Source organism: Pristiophorus japonicus, chromosome 8 (genome assembly GCF_044704955.1).
Source record: "Pristiophorus japonicus isolate sPriJap1 chromosome 8, sPriJap1.hap1, whole genome shotgun sequence".
NCBI lineage: Eukaryota > Metazoa > Chordata > Chondrichthyes > Pristiophoridae > Pristiophorus > Pristiophorus japonicus.
Window position 1 is genome coordinate 123,534,264 of NC_091984.1, and position 18,306 is coordinate 123,552,569.

At 44.9% G+C, this 18,306-nt stretch overlaps 1 protein-coding gene and 1 pseudogene across 3 annotated transcripts in view; one reads left to right on the top strand and one right to left on the bottom strand.

Annotated features, from left to right (window-relative positions):
- LOC139268740 (procollagen galactosyltransferase 2-like) overlaps positions 1-18,306 on the bottom strand; it is a 213,694-nt gene that overhangs the window by 65,080 nt on the left and 130,308 nt on the right. For 2 of the 3 annotated variants that reach the window (XM_070887391.1, XM_070887390.1), the window contains exons 2-5: positions 18,183-18,293; positions 14,582-14,699; positions 13,012-13,146; positions 1,003-1,207 (exon numbers count right to left, since the gene is read on the bottom strand). In XM_070887391.1, the coding sequence (XP_070743492.1) occupies positions 1,003-1,207; positions 13,012-13,146; positions 14,582-14,699; positions 18,183-18,293 (569 nt within the window). Of the gene's footprint in view, positions 1-1,002; positions 1,208-13,011; positions 13,147-14,581; positions 14,700-16,220; positions 16,319-18,182; positions 18,294-18,306 lie in introns of those variants that run through there. The other variant, XM_070887392.1, reaches the window with a different exon arrangement.
- On the top strand, positions 8,839-8,957 carry LOC139269830 (5S ribosomal RNA; annotated as a pseudogene).

The following is an 18,306-nucleotide window of genomic DNA, read 5'->3' on the forward strand; positions in this document are numbered from 1 at the left end:
CTTCAGTCTCACGCTCCTGATCTTTGGGCACCCAGTGCGAAGGGGAGCGGGCAGGTTGGAGGGCCTCCTCATGGGACTGCTGCTGGACCTGGCCAAGGTGGCCATTAACAGGTCCAGGCAGCGGACGGTCGAGGGGGTCGTTCAACCCGACTGCCTGCCTCTCTTCCGAGGCTACATTCGCGGCAGGGTGTCCCTGGAGATGGAGCACGCAGTGTCCACTGGTACGCTCGCGGCCTTCCATGAGAGATGGATGGCGGAGAGACTGGAGTACATCATTACAACAGGGAACAGCATTTTTATTTGATTTGTTAAGGTTTCCTTTAACGTTTATTTATTAATTTGTGGGTTCTAGTCATTGTGCCCCTTTAACAAGGGAGCACTTGGCCAGAAAAGCCGAGGGCCCAGGGGCAGCTTGGGCCTGCCCACACTGCGATTATGTGTACGCACTAGGTCCGTGCAGCAGAGCTGGTCCTGGTTAACCCTTGCCACTGGATAAAGGCCGAGCTTTGTCAAGCCTGTGTGGTTACTGATGTGCAACGGCCACCACATGTTAAAAAAAATCCACACAGGCATCTTCCATCCCCTCAATTGGAGTTCAGGACTGGAACATCGGGTCCTTCATTGAAATATCTGTGAACTCATCCCTTTTGGTATGGAAGCAAGTCATCCTCGTTCGAGGGACCGCCTATGATGATGACTTGGCTCAAAGTTATAATTTAAAAGAGTTGTAAGGATCCTTTTACTAAAAGCTTAGGATTGGCTAAATGTGACGTCGCAACTGGTGCAAGTTAACGACACTCAAGGCTGCTTTTACCTGGTAATGCCCGAGTGAACAGTTCAACAACAAACATAACCAACCAGGTACGAGTGCTGTCAGGTGCTCTATGATCACTGCTTTGCTGGAAAGTTGCCACTTGCCCGTTAGAGAAAATGTAGGATGAGTAGATTTATCCCACCATGGCGATAATCAAACAGTGATTTCTACACCATGGAAACAATTACCTGCCACTTTGCAGGAAAACGCAAAGACAATGATGTCATCGAATGCCCAGGTGTAGTCCGTGTGGGGAGGATAGAACATCAGGTTTTTCGTGGCTTCTCTACGCAGGTCAATGAGGAACGTTGAATGCACCATGGGAACAGGATAGCAGCCCAAACGCTTCCACTCCCTGATCGGAACGTAATCAGGAGTCCTCTTGTAGTATCCCTGGATGGAAATAGAAAACAAAAATGAACACTGATTGAAAAAAGGAACAAAATGATCGCTACTGAGGTGTAAGGGTGTCATTGTAACTCCTTCACTTGTAATTTCATACTGGCATGGGAATGGAGTGAGTCCCGGAGAAAGCTTGATGTGTCTTAGTCCTTGGGACCGAAATTTAGGCATGCCAGAAACCTGCTGCCCCTATGATTTCTTACCTGTTTTTATCGGTGCATATTCAGGTCTTTGTCGTTTTTTTTCGACAAGACGGAAGTCGGTCATAATGGGGGCAGAAGTGCAACGGTAAGTCCTAGTCAGGGGCGGAAGTTGGGGTGGGACCGAGCCTCTGCCACTGTCACTCAGCGGTGGAGTGGTGATGACGTCAGTGCATGTGTGTGTCACCACATCTCTCCCCTCATTTACAGGAGAGAGAATCGGCAATTCTGTCGGTTCGGCCACTGGGTCACCAGGGAGGGTTTCGGCCGGGCCAGTGGCCTGGAACCCAAGAGGGGGTACCAGGCTGCCTGTTGCCGGCCCTGCTGAACCTGTGTCAATAATTGGCCGGCCGATCAGGAAGTCAGTCAGCAAAAATAAAAAACATGGCGGCCGTGGCATTGCGCCCACCCCTTCAAGGGCCGCTGAGCAGTGGGTGTGAGCTTGTCATACATTAGGTTGCAGGTGTACTCAACATTTTACCATTTGCATAGTGGAAGATGTTGCAAATATTCCTGCCCACTGCATACAGCAACTTTCAGTCCCTTGGAGCAGCAACAGAAAGTGTGAAGCAGGGGTGGTGCTGAGAAGGGTCTTGGGATTGGCACTGATTTTCATCCATGAATGTAGACTGGTCAATACTGCCCCCAAACTGCTGACTGTCCATGGGAAATGGGAGTGTCGGCATGCACGTTATAATAGTAAATCTCGTATTTTGCATATGTCTAACCTCAAAGAGAAAGGATCTGCTGGAAAATGTGAGGAAAGAGGAGCAGTTTTGGTTGTGGCATACCAATAGATCTTGTTCATCTGAAACTTATAATAAACAAAGGTCACAAAATGCTGGATGTGTATGAACCATCTGTGGACTGACTAACTGGCAGAGGACTGACTTTAGTAGGTCAGTAGGAATGGAGGGATTGGAGTAGCACACTGCCCTTTCACTTCGAGAACCTGCATTCAAATCCACCACAGACTGATGGGAGTGAGCGTCTCACTTTGCTGTCATGTGGTTCAAAGTGAAATGAGCTTGTGCCATCTCAACCCAGCTCCTCGTGAGTGAGAGACCATGATTAATTACCGCTACGATTAATAATTGACTTGGAAGGGAGCAAGAGTAGCTGGCGTCAGAAACTAAAGTGTTGGAGAACCAAGGCGGGTGGATGGAGTTAAGGTACAGATCAGCCATGATCTGATTTAATGGCGGAACAGGCTCGGGGTGCTGAATGACCTCCTCCTGTTTCGATGTTCCTAAAATGTGTTATTGGTGCAGTCAAGGGTGCTCTTCCAAGTTGAGGCACATTGTTGGGTCAGGCTAAAGCGAGTTTTCCTTTGCAACTAACCTTCATTGTACTTGAGCAGGAGACATAGATGCTGACCCTAGAGCATGGTTTTCTGGCTGCTGGTTGCCTCATGTACTGGTATAAAATGGATGGCTAGACGAGAAGTGCCACTCTGATGGATGGAACCAGTGGCAGTGGATGCCTACCTCGTTTATGCGGGTGCATCATTTAAGTTTTCATTTGAGGACCGGTGTCTTTCCCAACCACTATTTTCAAAGCTTCTGGCAAGCAGGTGTCCACGTGAAATGGGTGGAAAGAGCTGCTAGACAGCAAGCAGTGCACTGGAAGTCATGGAAAGGACATGGTAATATTAAGGTAAATGTACTTCAACCTATTCTTCAACTGTAATGTATTGTTCCCAAAGTGCTCTACAGCTATTTCAGTACTTTTTTGAAGTGTACTCACAGTTGTAACATGGCAGACAATTTGTGCACAGCAAGCTCCCACAAACAGCAATGTGATAATGACCAGATAATCAGTTTTTTTTGTGATGTTGGTTGAGGGGTAGATATGGTACAGGATACTGGGCAAAAACTCCCTTGCTCATCTTCAAAATAGCGTCAAGGGATCTTTTATGTCCACCTGAGATGGAAGTCGGGCCTCGGTATTGCACTGAAGTAGTACAACCTTGAATTCAGCAGCCAGCATACAGGGGGTCTTGAGAGCTGGGCTGCTCTTGCAAACTCATGCCAGCACTTTTAATTTATTTTTACTTCAACTTACCTGTCTCTCATTCGTCACTTGCCCCTTCACCCTTCGGTTGCTAATGGGTCGAAATACCTTTTGAGGCTCTTCAGGGGTTGCCAGAGTTTTTATTATCCTGTGGCGACCGCCCCTATAATTGCCCAAATTCCTTAAAATTACACTTACACACTATTTCAACTCCCATTACTGGTGTGCTTCCTACATTTGCCCAAATGTGCACCTGACGTACTGACCTATGAAAACAGTTTACTTCCTTTTGAGTCTGTCTAAAACCTGTAATGTATGCACTTGTGAGTATGCTCACAGGTTTGTAGAGCTGTTGCGCTCGTGGCCTTCTGCCAGAGGTGGGCGCCGGAGGGACTGGAGTGCATCATCAGCCCTGGCAACCAAATTTTAATTTTAATTTAATGGTTAAAGTTTAATTTGTTTTAATTTGCCGGTTTTAGTGCACCCCCCCCCCCCCCCCACTTTGAACCAGGGGGCACTTGTATAATTTGTGTTTTGGTGCCCTCAAACTACCCCCCAAATAAACCAAAAAAAACAAGGGGGCACCTGAAAGGTCTTTGGAGTGTGTCCCACCTTTAATCAGGGAGCACTTGAAAGTATTACAACAAAATAGTTGTAGAGCTGTTGAGCTCGTGGCCTTCCGTGAGAGGTGGGCGCCGGAGGGACTGGAGTGCATCATCACCCCCGGCAACCAAATTTTAATTTAATCTTAATGTCAAAATTTTAATTTGTTTAAGTTGTCGGTTTTAGTGCCCCCCCCGCCCTTTAGCCAGGAGGCACTTGTATAATTTGTGTTTTTAGTGCCCTCAAAAAAAAACAAGGGGGCACGTGTTTGAAAGTGTTTCGAGTGTGCCACCCCTTTAACCAGGAGGCATTTGACTAAAGTGCACAACTAAAATAGTTGTAGAGCTGTTGATGCCATCCAGACACACCATGACTTACCATTGTGCCGTCCGGAGGAGGCGGAGGTCCCCAATGGAGGGCTCTCTACAAGGGAGTCCTCCCTCTATTTATTGGGGAGTTGGCCTGGAGCATGTTGCATGGAGCAGTCCCGTGCAATTGTTTTTTAAGTCAGTTCACGGACTCCCAGGCCGCCTGCAACTTCTGAGACCTGGAGGAGTCCGTGCTCCAATGTGTCAAATATGTGAGGTTGCAGCCCCTATTCCATTATTTGAAGGGGCTGCTCTTCAAATTCTGGTTGCCATTTAGTCTCATGCCTCTGATCTTTGGGCGTCCTGTGCGGAGGGGAGTAGGCAGGTCGGAAAGCCTCCTCATGGGACTGCTCTGGGCACGGCCAAGGGGGCCATCAGCTGGCCCAGGCAGCGGGTGGTCAAGGGGGTCATTCAGCCCGACTGCCTGCCTCTCTTCCGCAGTTACATCCGAGCCAGGGTGTCCCTGGAGATGGAGCATGCGGTGTCCACCGTACACTCGAGAAGTGGGCACCGGAGGGACTGGAGTGCATCGTCACCTCCGGCAACTTTAATTTGATTGTTAAAGTTTAAAGTTTAATTTGTTTAATTTGCCGGTTTTAGTGCCCCCGGTTAACAAGGGAGCACTTGATTTATAGATTCACAAAAATTAACTTGATTTAAAGTTTCTACACAAAATAGTTGTAGAGCTGTTGACCTCAGGAGCCGGCATCTCACAACTTAAGCCTCCTCCAGGAAATCCTCTCCGTGCCTTTCAGTTCTGCGCGGAGGGGATTCCTGTACGGGCTGCTCTTGCAAACTCTCCACTTTGCCATCCTTGTCTTCCATCCGGACACGCCATGGTGCACCGTCTTGCCGTCCGGAGGAAGCGGGAGTTCCCAATGGAGAGCGCTCTATGCAGGAGTCCTCCCACTATTTATTGGGGACTTGGCCTGCAGGGTGTTGCATGGAGCAGTCCCGTGCAATTGGTTTTTAAGTCGGTTCACGGACTCACAGGCCGCCTGCAATTTCTGCGGTCTAGAGGAGTCCGTGTTCCACGTATATGTTGAATGTGCGAGGTTGGAGCCCCTCTTCCAATATCTGAGGGGTCTGCTCCTCAAATTCTGGTTGCACTTCAGTCCCACACTTCTAATCTTTGGGCACCCAGTGCGGAGTGGAGCGGGCAGGTCGGAAGGCCTCCTTGTAGGACTGCTCCTGGGCATGGCCAAGGTGGTTATTAACAGGTCCAGGAAACGGGCGGTTGAGGGGGTCGTTCAGCTCGACTGCCTGCCTCTTTTCTGTGGTTACGTTCGCGCTAGGGACTCCCTGGAGATGGAGTACACGGTGTCTACCAGTACGCTCGCGGCCTTCCGCGAGAGGTAGGCGCCGGAGGGACTGGAGTGCATCATTACAGCAGGGAACAGAATTTTAATTTGATTTGTTAAGGTTCATTTGTTGGTTTTGGTGCCCTTACAAAATGGAGCACTTGGTTTAATGTTATAATTAAAATAGTTGTAGAGCTGTTGAGTTTTGAGTGGCTTAGTCAACCATGTGATGTTCACAAGACTCAATAAAACCCCAGCCAGTTGTGTTCAGGAGATCCACGAGTAGACAGATGGTTGTGAGCTCGGTGGATGAACCGGTATTGGGTAGTGTGATTGTTACACCTTTTGCTAATAAACCAACTAGTTCTTAATAGCAATGTGTTGCGATGAATCGCTCAGCAAAGAACCCATGAAGCATTTACATTGCAAAAGCCATAATAACCATTCAGTTCAGTTGACGAAAGTCGAAACACGAATGTCAAGAGTTTGATGAGCATAAAATTCAGTCAAAGGCCTTTTTACAAAAATGTGATGCGACTGCAGTAAATGTAAAGCTGCCTAATCATTCTGTTTTACTATTTCGTTGCCACTTTTATTTGAAAATCCACAATAACCCATTTGAATATGATCGCATTACATGAGGAACATCTCCGCCTCACACTAGATCCTATGGTAAAGAAACAGAAAAAGAAACTGTAGGGCAGACTCTTGGCACCATCGTGAGGGATGTAGAGGAATGGTCAATATAAAGAGCAGGCTATTGTAAAGTGACTTTTAAAGAACTCTTACAGTTGGTGCTTTTGTTTGCCTATTTGATTGGTCAGTTTTACCACTGCTGACGATTTAGCAACAACATTGATTACCCGGAGTGATTGGGGTGGGGGTAAACAAATCTTTATTACAGTAATTCTATTGGAAGAGTAGGAGAGCTCAAGAGGAATGACGAAAGCTCCCCTTGTGCTCTCTCAGTCTTAGGCTCACCACCACCTTCTCAAGCAATTCGGGATGGGCAATAAATACTGGCCTTGCCAGCAATGCCCACAACCCAGGAACAAATGTTAAAAAAAAGATAGCAGAAGAATAAATACTATGCAAGAGATTTATTAAAAGTATTACATAATAAATAGGGGCAGGAGTAGGCCACTTGGCCCCTCGAGCCTGCTCCGTCATTCAATAAGATCATGGCTGATCGGATCATGGACTTAGCTCCACTTCCCTGCCCACTCCCCATAACCCTTTACTCCCTAATCGCTCAAAAATCTGTCTATCTCCGCCTTAAATATATTCAATGATCCAGCCTCCACAGTTCTCTGGGGCAGAGAATTCCACAGATTTACACCCCGCTGAGAGAAGAAATTCCTTCTCATCTCAGTTTTAAATGGGCAGATTTCATTATGTTGCAAAAATTTTTTTTTAAAAACAGAACCTATTTTAACCCTGGAAATACCATAATGAAAAGACATAAAGCAACATAGACTGTAGACAAAGTATTCTGTTTTTGTCCCCGGGTACTGTGGCTGGTGTTGGTATCATTGCAGAGGGTATCAGGACACGGAACCGATGCATCACTCTTCAAGATTCACTTCATTTTAACTTAATAACTATTCCTGTTCTTTTTTTTGTTTAATAACATCATTTTGAAATGTTTAGTGTAACTCTCAGATTGCCAGTCAGACGTCATCCTGAATTAAGTGCCGTGCAGTTGCGAGAATGAGACATCACATTTAACAAGGAGTTATAGAGTTTAGAGCGTCAATTTCCATCGTCGCTGCACTGTCTGTGATGGATCTGACTTGAGGAAGATCATAAGGATCTTTCCGTCACACAGAGATCTGTGCCTGAGCCTAATATTGCAACAATTTTTAAATGGCTGCTGTCTGGGAGAGATTTATTTTGTCTTTATGATGGGTATGGTAGTGTAGTGGTTATATTATTGGATTAGTAATACAGAGGCCTAAACTAATAACCTAGAGAGTGTGAGTTCATATCCTACCATGACAGTTTGAGAATTAGTATTCAGTTTGTGATGAGGGGAGGCATGACATTCAGTTTGCACACAGCAATGAGGTACCTGACCAATTAGACTGTTTTACTGGTGTTGGTTGAGGGATAACTGCCCTGCAGGTGTAGGTGGTTAGCAAATGGCTGCTGAAAATAAAGGCGATAATCAGTGAACTTGTGAAACTAATGGTTCATCTTCCATTTTAAGAGCCCAGTTTTGTACGTACCAATTCCAATGTTCTCCTGGCTGGCTTCCCATCTTCCACCTTCCGTAAACTTGTGCTCATCCAAAACTCTGCTGCCCGTGTCTTAACTCGCTCCAAATCCCATTCACCTGTCACCCCCTGTGCTTGTTGACCTATATTGGCTCCAGCTCTGGCAATGCCTCAATTTAAAAATTCTCATCATTGTTTTCAAATCCCTCCATGGGCTCATAATATAAGAACATAAGAACATAAGAATTAGGAATAGGAGTAGGCCATCTAGCCCCTCGAGCCTGCTCTGCCATTCAATAAGATCATGGCTGATCTGGTCGTGGACTCAGCTCCACTTACCCGCCCTCTCCCCGTAACCCTCAATTCCCTTATTGCTTAAAAATCTATCGATCTTTGACTTGAAAACATTCAATGAGCCAGCCTCAACTGCTTCCTTGGGCAGAGAATTCCACAGATTCACAACCCTCTGGGAGAAGAAATTCTTTCTCAACTCGGTTTTAAATTGGCTTCTCCGTATTTTGAGGCTATGCTCCCTAGTTCTAGTCTCCCCCACCAATGGAAACAACCTCTCTGCCTCTATCTTGTCTATCCCTTTCATGATTTTAAATGTTTCTATAAGATCACCCCTCATCCTTCTGAACTCCAAGGAGTAAAGACCCAGTCTACTCAATCTATCATCATAAGTTAACCCCCTCATTTCTCAAATCAGCCTAGTGAATCGTCTCTGTACCCCTTCCAAAGCTAGTATATCCTTCCTTAAGTAAGGTGACCAAAACTGCACGCAGTACTCCAGGTGCGGCCTTACCAATACCTTATACAGTTGCAGCAGGACCTCCCTGCTTTTGTACTCCATCTCTTTCGCAATGAAGGCCAACATTCCATTTGCCTTCCTGATTACCTGCTGCACCTGCAAACTAACCTTTTGGGATTCACACTTGTCTGACAATGCCCGATCTCGTCTGATCTCGGAAACTAAGCAGAGTCAGGCCTGGTTAGTACTTGGATGGGAGACTGCCTGGGAATACCAGGTGCAGTAGAGAGAAGCCGCGTGGCCTAATGGTCAAGGCGTCTGACTTGGATTATAACCACGAAGTTATCAGAAGATTACAGGTTCGAGTCCTGCCTCGGTCAATTAGCTCGCTGCCTGAAATTTGCTGGGTGCAGTGGCCCGCTGCTGGTAGGCTGAGGCTGCAGGATTGCTCGAGGTCAGGAGTTCTGGGCTGCTGTCGCCTGTGCCGATCGGGTGTCCACACTAAGACCGGTATCCACATGGTGGTCCTCGGTTAACCTGGCATCACCAGATTGGATGAAGAGGGGTGAACCGGCCCAGGTCGGGAACGGAGCAGGTCAAAGCCCCCATGCTGGTCAGTAGTTGGGTCGCACCTGTGAATCGATACCAAAAAGAGTTTCATGCAAAGGGACCCCCAGGTCCCTCTGCACCACAGCATGTTGTAATTTCTCCCCATTCAAATAATATTCCCTTTTACTGTTTTTTTTCCCAAGGTGGATTACCTCACACTTTGTATTCCATCTGCCAAACCCTAGCCCATTCGCTTAACCTATCCAAATCTCCTTGTAGCCTCTCTGAGTCCTCTACACAACCCGCTTTCCCACTAATCTTAGTGTCATCTGCAAATTTTGTTGCACTACACTCTGTCCCCTCCTCTAGGTCATCTATGTATATTGTAAACAGTTGTGGTCCCAGCACTGATCCCTGTGGCACACCACTAACCACTGATTTCCAACCGGAAAAGGACCCATTTATCCCGACTCTCTGCTTTCTGTTCGCCAGCCAATTCTCTATCCATGCTAATACATTTCCTCTGACTCCGCGTACCTTTATCTTCTGCAGTAACCTTTTGTGTGGCATCGAATGCCTTTTGGAAATCTAAATACACCACATCCATCGGTACACCTCTAGCCACCATGCTCGTTATATCCTCAAAGAATTCCAGTAAGTTAGTTAAACGTGATTTCCCTTTCATGAATCCATGCTGCGTCTGCTTGATTGCACTATTCCTATCCAGATGTCCCGCTATTTCTTCCTTAATGATAGTTTCAAGCATTTTCCCCACTACAGCTGTTAAACTAACCGGCCTATAGTTACCTGCCTTTTGCCTGCCCCCTTTTTTAAACAGAGGCGTTACATTAGCTGTTCTCCAATCCGCTGGTACCTCCCCAGAGTCCAGAGAATTTTGGTAGATTATAACAAATGCATCTGGTATAACTTCCGCCATCTCTTTTAATACCCTGGGATGCATTTCATCAGGACCAGGGGACTTGTCTACCTTCAATCCCATTAGTCTGTCCAGCACTACCTCCCTAGTGATAGTGATCATCTCAAGGTCCTCCCTTCCCACATTCCTATGACCAGCAATTCCTATGAATCATCTCTGTGACCTCCTCCAGCCCTACAAGCCTTCGAAATCTCTGTACTCCTCCAATTCTGGCCTTTGTGCATCCCTGATTTCACTCTCTCCACCATTGTCAACCGTGCTTTCAGCTGCCTTGGCCCTAAGTTCTTGAATTCCCTCCCTAAACCTCTCTGCTTCTCTTTCATCCTTTAAAATGTTTCTTAAAACCTACCTCTGACTAAATTTTTGGTCATCTGTCCTGATATCTCCTTCTGTGGCTTGGTGTCAAATTTTGCTTGTAGACGTTCTTGTGAAGGGCATTTGGATGGTTTGCTATGCTAAAGGCACTATATAAATGCAAGTTTAGTTGTTGAAACAAGTGTGTGCTTCCAGCACCCCCATACCAGGCTGGGCCTCACTTCACCCTGGCAGTACACTAATCCCAACCTCAGAGAAGCAACCCATTCTGGGTCCCAATGACTGTCATGATTTAAGCTATATTATGGAACTCTCAACAGTTTGACAGTGGTTCTTGTAAGTTAACCTTGTACTGTACAATTCAGGCCTTTTCAATTACTAGCTCTTTGTGCAATTGAGTGACCCATCCATAGAATTAACATTTGCCCTAGTTGCAATAATTTCCTGACTCAGAATGTGGAATGTAGAACTCACTGCCACATAGAGCAGTTGAGGCGATTAAGGGGAAGTTCGATAAGTACATGAAGGAGAAAGGAATAGAAGGATATATTGATAGAGTGAGATGAAGTAAGATAGAAGCTGGGAGGAGGCTCATGTGGAGCATAAACACTGGTATACAGACCTGTTGGGCCGAATGGCCTATTTTTGTGCTGTAAAATGCTATATAATACTACATTTAAAAAGTCTGGAAATCAAAAGCAGTTATCAGTAAAAGTAACTATGGAGCTGTCAGACTCACACAAAAACCCAACTGATTCATTAATGTCCTTTAGGGAAGGAATCCTGCCGTCCTTACAATGTCTGGTCTATATGTGACTCCAGTCCCACACCAACATGGTTGACTCTTAACTTCCCTCATAGAAACATAGAAAATAGGAGCAGTAGTAGGCCATTCGGCCCTTTGAGTCTGCACCGCCATTCAATATGATCATGGCTGATCCTCTTTCTCAACACTATATTCCTGCTTTTTCCCCACACCCCTTAATGTCTTTTTTGTCTTGAAATCTATCTATTTCCCTCTTAAATATATTCAGTGACATGGCCTCCACAACCCTCAGAAGTGACCTAGCAAGCCATTCAGTCAGGGCAACTAGGGGATGGGTATTAAATACCAGCCTTGCCATCGGTGTCCATAACCAAAGAATGAAGAAAAGAATACATAAACTGTCGGTGTTTAACAGCAAAGTGGCTTTTGTTTTCTTTTTTGTTTGCAAATAGTGCCCTATCAGATGCCCATGGTTGGTTAGGCACAATGGATAGGCAACACGTTGATGTGTGTGTAGTTATCACTCGGAGAGGAAATGCTATTACTGGCTCAATTATCCAAAAAAAAGATAATTCTCAAAAGCTAACTGGGCGTCAATTGTGTCTGAGTCACCATCTCCCGGTGATACCACGTGTAGAATGTTACTACCAATTAATATGATTGACAAGCCAGCCCCTGCCATTGGATCTTCCTTCTGACTCTTCATCACCATCTCTGTAGCCGGAAGCTGCCTGAATCTGGGGATAAATGTGGAAGGATCTCCCCAGTGTTTTAATTGTCCTCATAGGTCCATTACCCGTACGAGCTGCATCAGTGACACAGGACACAACAATAACAACTTATATTTATATAGCGCCTTTAATGTAGTTAAATGTCCCAAGGTGCATCACAGGAGCGTTATAAAACAAAATTTGACACCGAGCCACATAAGGAAATAGAAGAGGTAGGTTTTAAGGAGCGTCTTAAAGGAGGAAAGAGAGGTAGAGAGGCAGAGAGATTTAGGCAGGGAATTTCAGAGCTTAGGCATCTGAAGGCACCAATGGTGGAGCAATTAAAATCAGGGATGCTGAATACAAAGGCCTGTGCTCACTTGAAAAGATTTTCGAGTTCTAATGTAAGGTCATCGACCTGAAACATTAACTCTGTTTCTCTCTCCACAGCTGCTTTCTGATCTACTGAGTGTTTTCCAGCATTTTCTGTTTTTCTCTCAAAATGTTATTTTGATTCAAGAAACACCATTTTAAAGTAATAGTGAGAATTAAGCTTTATTTTATTGTAATCTGTTGCTTTATTCTTGCTTCAATGCAATTGCGCTTTTAAAAAGAACGTGAATTAATCCTTTTTAGCAAGATACATCTGGTCTGTATGCATGGTGTCATCTACCAGTTGAGAAAGTTTTAGAGCATATGGTTCACTGACCAAAACATTTTCAGTGCCTACTGTAATGGCAGAAGGTTTACCGCTCACCCTGTGACTATGCCAACCCAGATATTTAGTACACAAGGTCAAGTTTCAGTTCGTAGGAAGTGTGGGCTTGTCATTGAATTGACTTCTGTGGTAAGTACAAGTCGTAAGTATTGGAAAGTAGCCTCAAATAGCAATGCTGTCATGGTTCCAAGATGGTGAAGCAGCAGCGTATTTATCCTCAGGCAGGTAGGAGGGGAAGAAATCATATCTTTACGTTATATTTTATCGAATGATGGCCGTAGAATCGTTAAATTGCCAATTTCTACTGCTAATAACCAGGTTTAGGATTGCTCCTTTAAAATAACTCACCTGGGGTGTCATACCGCACCAGAAATTCGAGTACAAAGTGCGGGAGTCCAGCATGGGGGCAACCACAGTCAAGTTTTCAGCTATCATCAAATTCAGCGTCTGCTCATTTGTCAGGAAGTTGTCTGTATCTACAAACTGGAAGAAAAACAAGATAAGGAAAAACATTCAGTCATTTACTGTTAAAGGAAGACTGTCTTGTGCCACTTAATAATGTTACATTACACTCACATATTAATGATTAGTTACCTCTCTTATATCAAAGTCTAGTTATATTAAACTTTTATAGTCTCACCTAACCTGTTCCACACAACAGGAATTGGAGACAAGTTGTCTAATTTCGCTCTGACTAAAAGTCTGTGGTTAGTTACGATGTCCTGAATACAGATTCTCCAAATTGTTTTTCAGCATAAGTGTTGCAAATTGTTTTAAAATAACATTTCCAACCTGTCAGGTATGTCTTCTGTTTAAACGTTGACCTTACAACTTCTGGTACTGTGCAAGAAAATTAATCTGTGAAATATAGTGCTAATAGAGCACCTCTGATGGCTGAGAGATTACATGTTCAGTGCGGTACAGAATGATACGTATCAGGCAAACATACTGATCAAACACACTGACTCTGGCTGGACCTATTCCTGGAGGTATTGCCACATGACCCTCTCATGTCCAACTGCCCCGCCCCAACACTCCCACCATTGGTCGCCCAACACGTTCATCTTCACGGTGCACCGCCTTCTCACATCAATTCAGAAGTGAACAGATCCTTTGTTACCCGGTTGGATGATTCTTGACTGTTATGCTAAACAGTCCCATGGAGGGTGTGGCCACTCTCGAGTGGGGCCCCTCCCTTGGCCAAGATGCTAAACTCAGGCACTGTTTCTATCAGCTAGAGTTTTTTGTGGCCCAGGGAGATTGAATATGGTAAATATTGGAGGCAGAAGCATCTCACTGTAATCTCCTCCAAACTCCCATCCCCACTGACATAAGACATATTGATTTTAGTTCGTTATATATTGCAAAAACCAAAGCACACTTGCCCAGCTTTTTGCCATAGCATTCTTTTATATGGCTCCTAAAGGCAACCTTATTGAGAAGAGCTACTGGAGCAATAGAACTTTAGCTAGGCAGAACAAACTTACATTGAATTTACAGCATAGAAACAGACCATTTGGTCCAACTGGTCTATAACAGTGTTTATGCTCCACACAAGCCTCCTCTGTCACCATATCGTGACTTGATAGATTGCAATGTAAGCCCGTGGCTAAAACAGGAAATTAAATACTACTGCATTTACTTTGATCCCAATATTTTTCTATTTTAATGTTTACAATGTGAACTCTGACTGCTGCAGTACTCATCTCACCCGATGTGGCGGAATTAATTTTGAAATAGCGCACAAATATAGAAAAAAAAATGAAGAATCAGTGGACTGGCTCTTCATATTTTCCACCAAAAATGGAGGTGGTGAGCAACTGAGCTGGAAGTGTTTTTGTCATCCTAAGTGATAGTTGGTGAACAGGACTCCTGATTGTTTTGAAAGAGACTATAACCTGAAAGAAGGTTCACTCACCAGGATGTAGTCAGCCCACTTCTCCCTCGCAGTTTTCAGTGCCGTTTGCCTGAGTTTCATCACATGTGTGAACCTGGAATTGGTCCAGTGTTTGGGCCCTACTTCATCAGCATAGAATCTGGAAGACAACCAAAGGCTACTGGATCAGTGGTAGCAGCAAAACCCATCTTGGCAGGACACAATAACAGACCTCACGCTGGTATTTCGGTTGACGGGGGGACAGTGAAATTCAACTTTGGTGGACGTGCTTTAATGACAAGGAATATCGTCCAGGGTGTATAATGGACGACTGATTCGCCCCCACCAATGTTGAATTATGCCCCCCCGGCCCCCACCACGAAGGAGAAGGTGACCTCCTGAATCACGTCAACCTCTCCTTAAAGAAACTTAAGAAGAATGCTGAAGAGCATTCAAGTAAGACCAAGTGTTGCTGCAAGGATCAGTGCAAACAGCACTTCATTCAAAGATGAGAAAATGTCACTGGGCCCACTGAAACGAACTGCCCTCTTCTATTAACCATCTCATGGCACCTACTATATTCTGAGTAACAACATTATCAAACAATTTGCCAGCTGAATCAGGAGCATGATTAACAGTAAGTGCCCCCTAATTAAAATGTTATCACTGTTGTACATTTCTGTGCAGTATCGGTTACCGTTTACTGTTCTATATAATCTTTAGATTAACAGAGCTGACAGGTAAAACACTGACTGAATGAATGCCCCACTTATACAGAACAGAAGCCCTACTGTATTTCTGTACTTATTAAAGGACAAACTAGATCTAACTTTTGATATTACTTGATCATTTTTGCTTATTTGCTTCCTCCTTTTCAGCTGGCACTGCACCAATCCCCGAACTGGGAAGCAGGTGGCTATAACTCAGGCAATCATCAGGGGGCTGGGTACTATTTCTCCTGTATATAGGCTCTTCTGTCCTTGGCAGTTTCTCCCTGCTAGGGACTATAATGGATCTCATCCACAGACTATAATGGATCTCATCCACTGACTATAATGGATCTCATCCACTGACTGTAATGGATCTCATCCACTGACTGTAATGGATCTCATCCACTGACTGTAATGGATCTCATCCACTGACTATAATGGATCGCTCCCAGACTATAATGGATCTTCTCTACTGACTATAATGGATCTAGTCCACAAACTGTAATGAATCTTCTCCACTGACTATAATAGATCTCTCCCACAGACTATAATGGATCTCTCACACAGACTTTAATGGATCTCGTCCAAAGACTATAATGGATCTCATCCACTGACTTTAATGGATCTTCTCCACAGACTTTAATGGATCTCCTCCACTGAATAATGGATCTCCTCCACTCACTATAATGGAGCTTGCACCAGAATGAAAGGATTTTAAAATTTTGCTTTTTAAAATTTCCATTCCCTATTTGGAATTTCCCTGTGCCATGTACCCTGCCTGCTTGAGGTGGGTGGGAAACCTGATCTCAGGCTTCTGCCACTCCATAGCAAACTGCTAGGGGTGCACAAGGCCAGCCTGGAGTGACTTGGTCCTCTGTGTTTTCCCTCTCTCCCCACCCTCCTGGTGGTGAAGAGTCCTGCTTCCTCTTTGGCACCTCCTCCTCACAGCATGCCTGAAACCAGGAACTCACCGTGCGGGGATTTGTGGGCGCCGTAGTGTAGTTATACATGTCCACTCCATGTTTTATGATAGATCCACTCCATGTTTATGCAGTCAGCTAGGTGACACAGGAGGTTTTCAGAGAGAGTGTGAGCTAGGAGCACATGGATGAGGAAGACAGTATAATAAGCAGCATGAATGAACAGCATGCACAATATACTGGAGCTGCGTTTTTTTTTAAACAAGAACGTATCCTGCAAGCTTCGGTCATTCATGCATGAACCTATAACCTACTCGCAAGTAGCCAAGTGTCATTCATTAGCAGTGATGAGCGATCGTTTTGGTTTAAAAATATGAACAATTTTGAGGTTGGTCACTCGATGAAAATAAACTCAGTTCTGTTTGTTTAAATAGATTTGCAACATGTTTCCCCCTCGCATTTTCCCAATGCTTGATAACTGTTGCTACAGGACCTTGATGTTCCAATAAAATCAGCACAAGAAAGGTCTTTCTATAACAGAGGATTCAGAAGAACAGTGCTTGTCACCACATTTCACTGTAGCAGAAGTGGTGTTAAGCACTATCTATAGAATAGAGGTCTTAGTGTAGAGTTTTTTTTATTTGTTCTGGGATGTGGGCGTCGCTGGCAAGGCCAGCATTTATTGCCCATCCCTAATTGCCCTTGAGAAGGTGGTGGTGAGCTGCCTTCTTGAACCGTTGTAGCCCATGTGGTGAAGGTACTCCTACAGTGCTGTTAGGGAGGGAGTTCCAGGATTATGACCGAGCGACAATGAAGGAACGGTGATATATTTCCAAGTCAGGATGACTTGGAGGGGAACTTGGAGGTGATGGTGTTCCCATGCACCTGCTGCCCTTGTCCTTCTAGGTGGTAGAGATCGCGGGTTTTGGAGGTGCTCCCGAAGAAGCCTGCTGAGTTGCTGCAGTACATCTTATAGATGGTTCACACTGCAGCCATGGTGCGCTGGTGGTGGAGGGAGTGAATGTTGAGGGTGGTGGATGGAGTGCCAATCAAGCGGGCTGCTTTGTCCTGGATGGTGTCGAGCATCTTGAGTGTTTTTGGAGCTGCACTCATCCAGGCAAGTGCAGAGTAGATGGTGGAAAGGTGATGCGCATTAAAAATTCAGACAGCCAATATTATAAATGACATAACAACTCTAAGTAAATTCTAGAAAACAAAACATATTCTCGTAACTACACTATCATTTCCTACTCTAAACTAATACTTTCTCAGAACTTTCAAACCCCAACTTTAGCTCAGTGGTTGGGGATTGGCAGGCCAGGAATACCCTGCACACTGGGCCCAGCCATTTTATCACCCGAGCCTTATTAGCATTTGGCAGATGTCCTGCTCCTCCTGGCCACAAAGATTCCACAAGAAAGTTAAATTAACATACTTGCCTTGGCCTTTTCTGGCCACTCTGCTGACTCTCGATAGATTGGGCTGTCGGATTTGGCCCCATTCGGGCCTCCCAATATTCTGAGTAAAGATTGCACCGAGCCCTCCCTTGTGTTTATATTTAGCATAAAAATAAAAGCAGTTAGCATTTTGAGACAAGCCCAGTGTTACTCAAGCCTAAACGAGAGACACTTAGCAAGTCTGGCACAATAAACCTTAAAGGTATCCTACCTTCATAAAAGAAAAGGGTGAGTTTTCTGTTCGCTGTTTGAAGAGGAAAAGATGCTGTAAAGTGAAATCTGCCACTTTTGTCCCAATGAAATTGCACGTTTGTGACAGTTCCGACATGATCTACCTCAGCGTGTTAAAATAAGGTTTCCCCCAACACTTCTTTTGAAGCAGGCGCTGCCTCTTTAATTGCTTTTATTCTATTTTAAAGTGAACAAGGAATATTTTCTCAGTCAATTACTCAGTTGAACGAGGTTTTTGTGAAAATATTTGGACACTGTCTAAAATGTGTCTTTAAAGGAGGGGCCGAGCGTCGCACGGGATGACCGCGCAATGGAAACTACTCACTTGGGATCATCCAGCGGCCTCCATTCCACATAGTGATAGGCCTGCTGAACATTCTTCAGCCATTCCCGCAGTACAGCTGTTGTGTTGTCAATGTTGTGGTCAGTAGCAGCCCTGCAGAAAGATA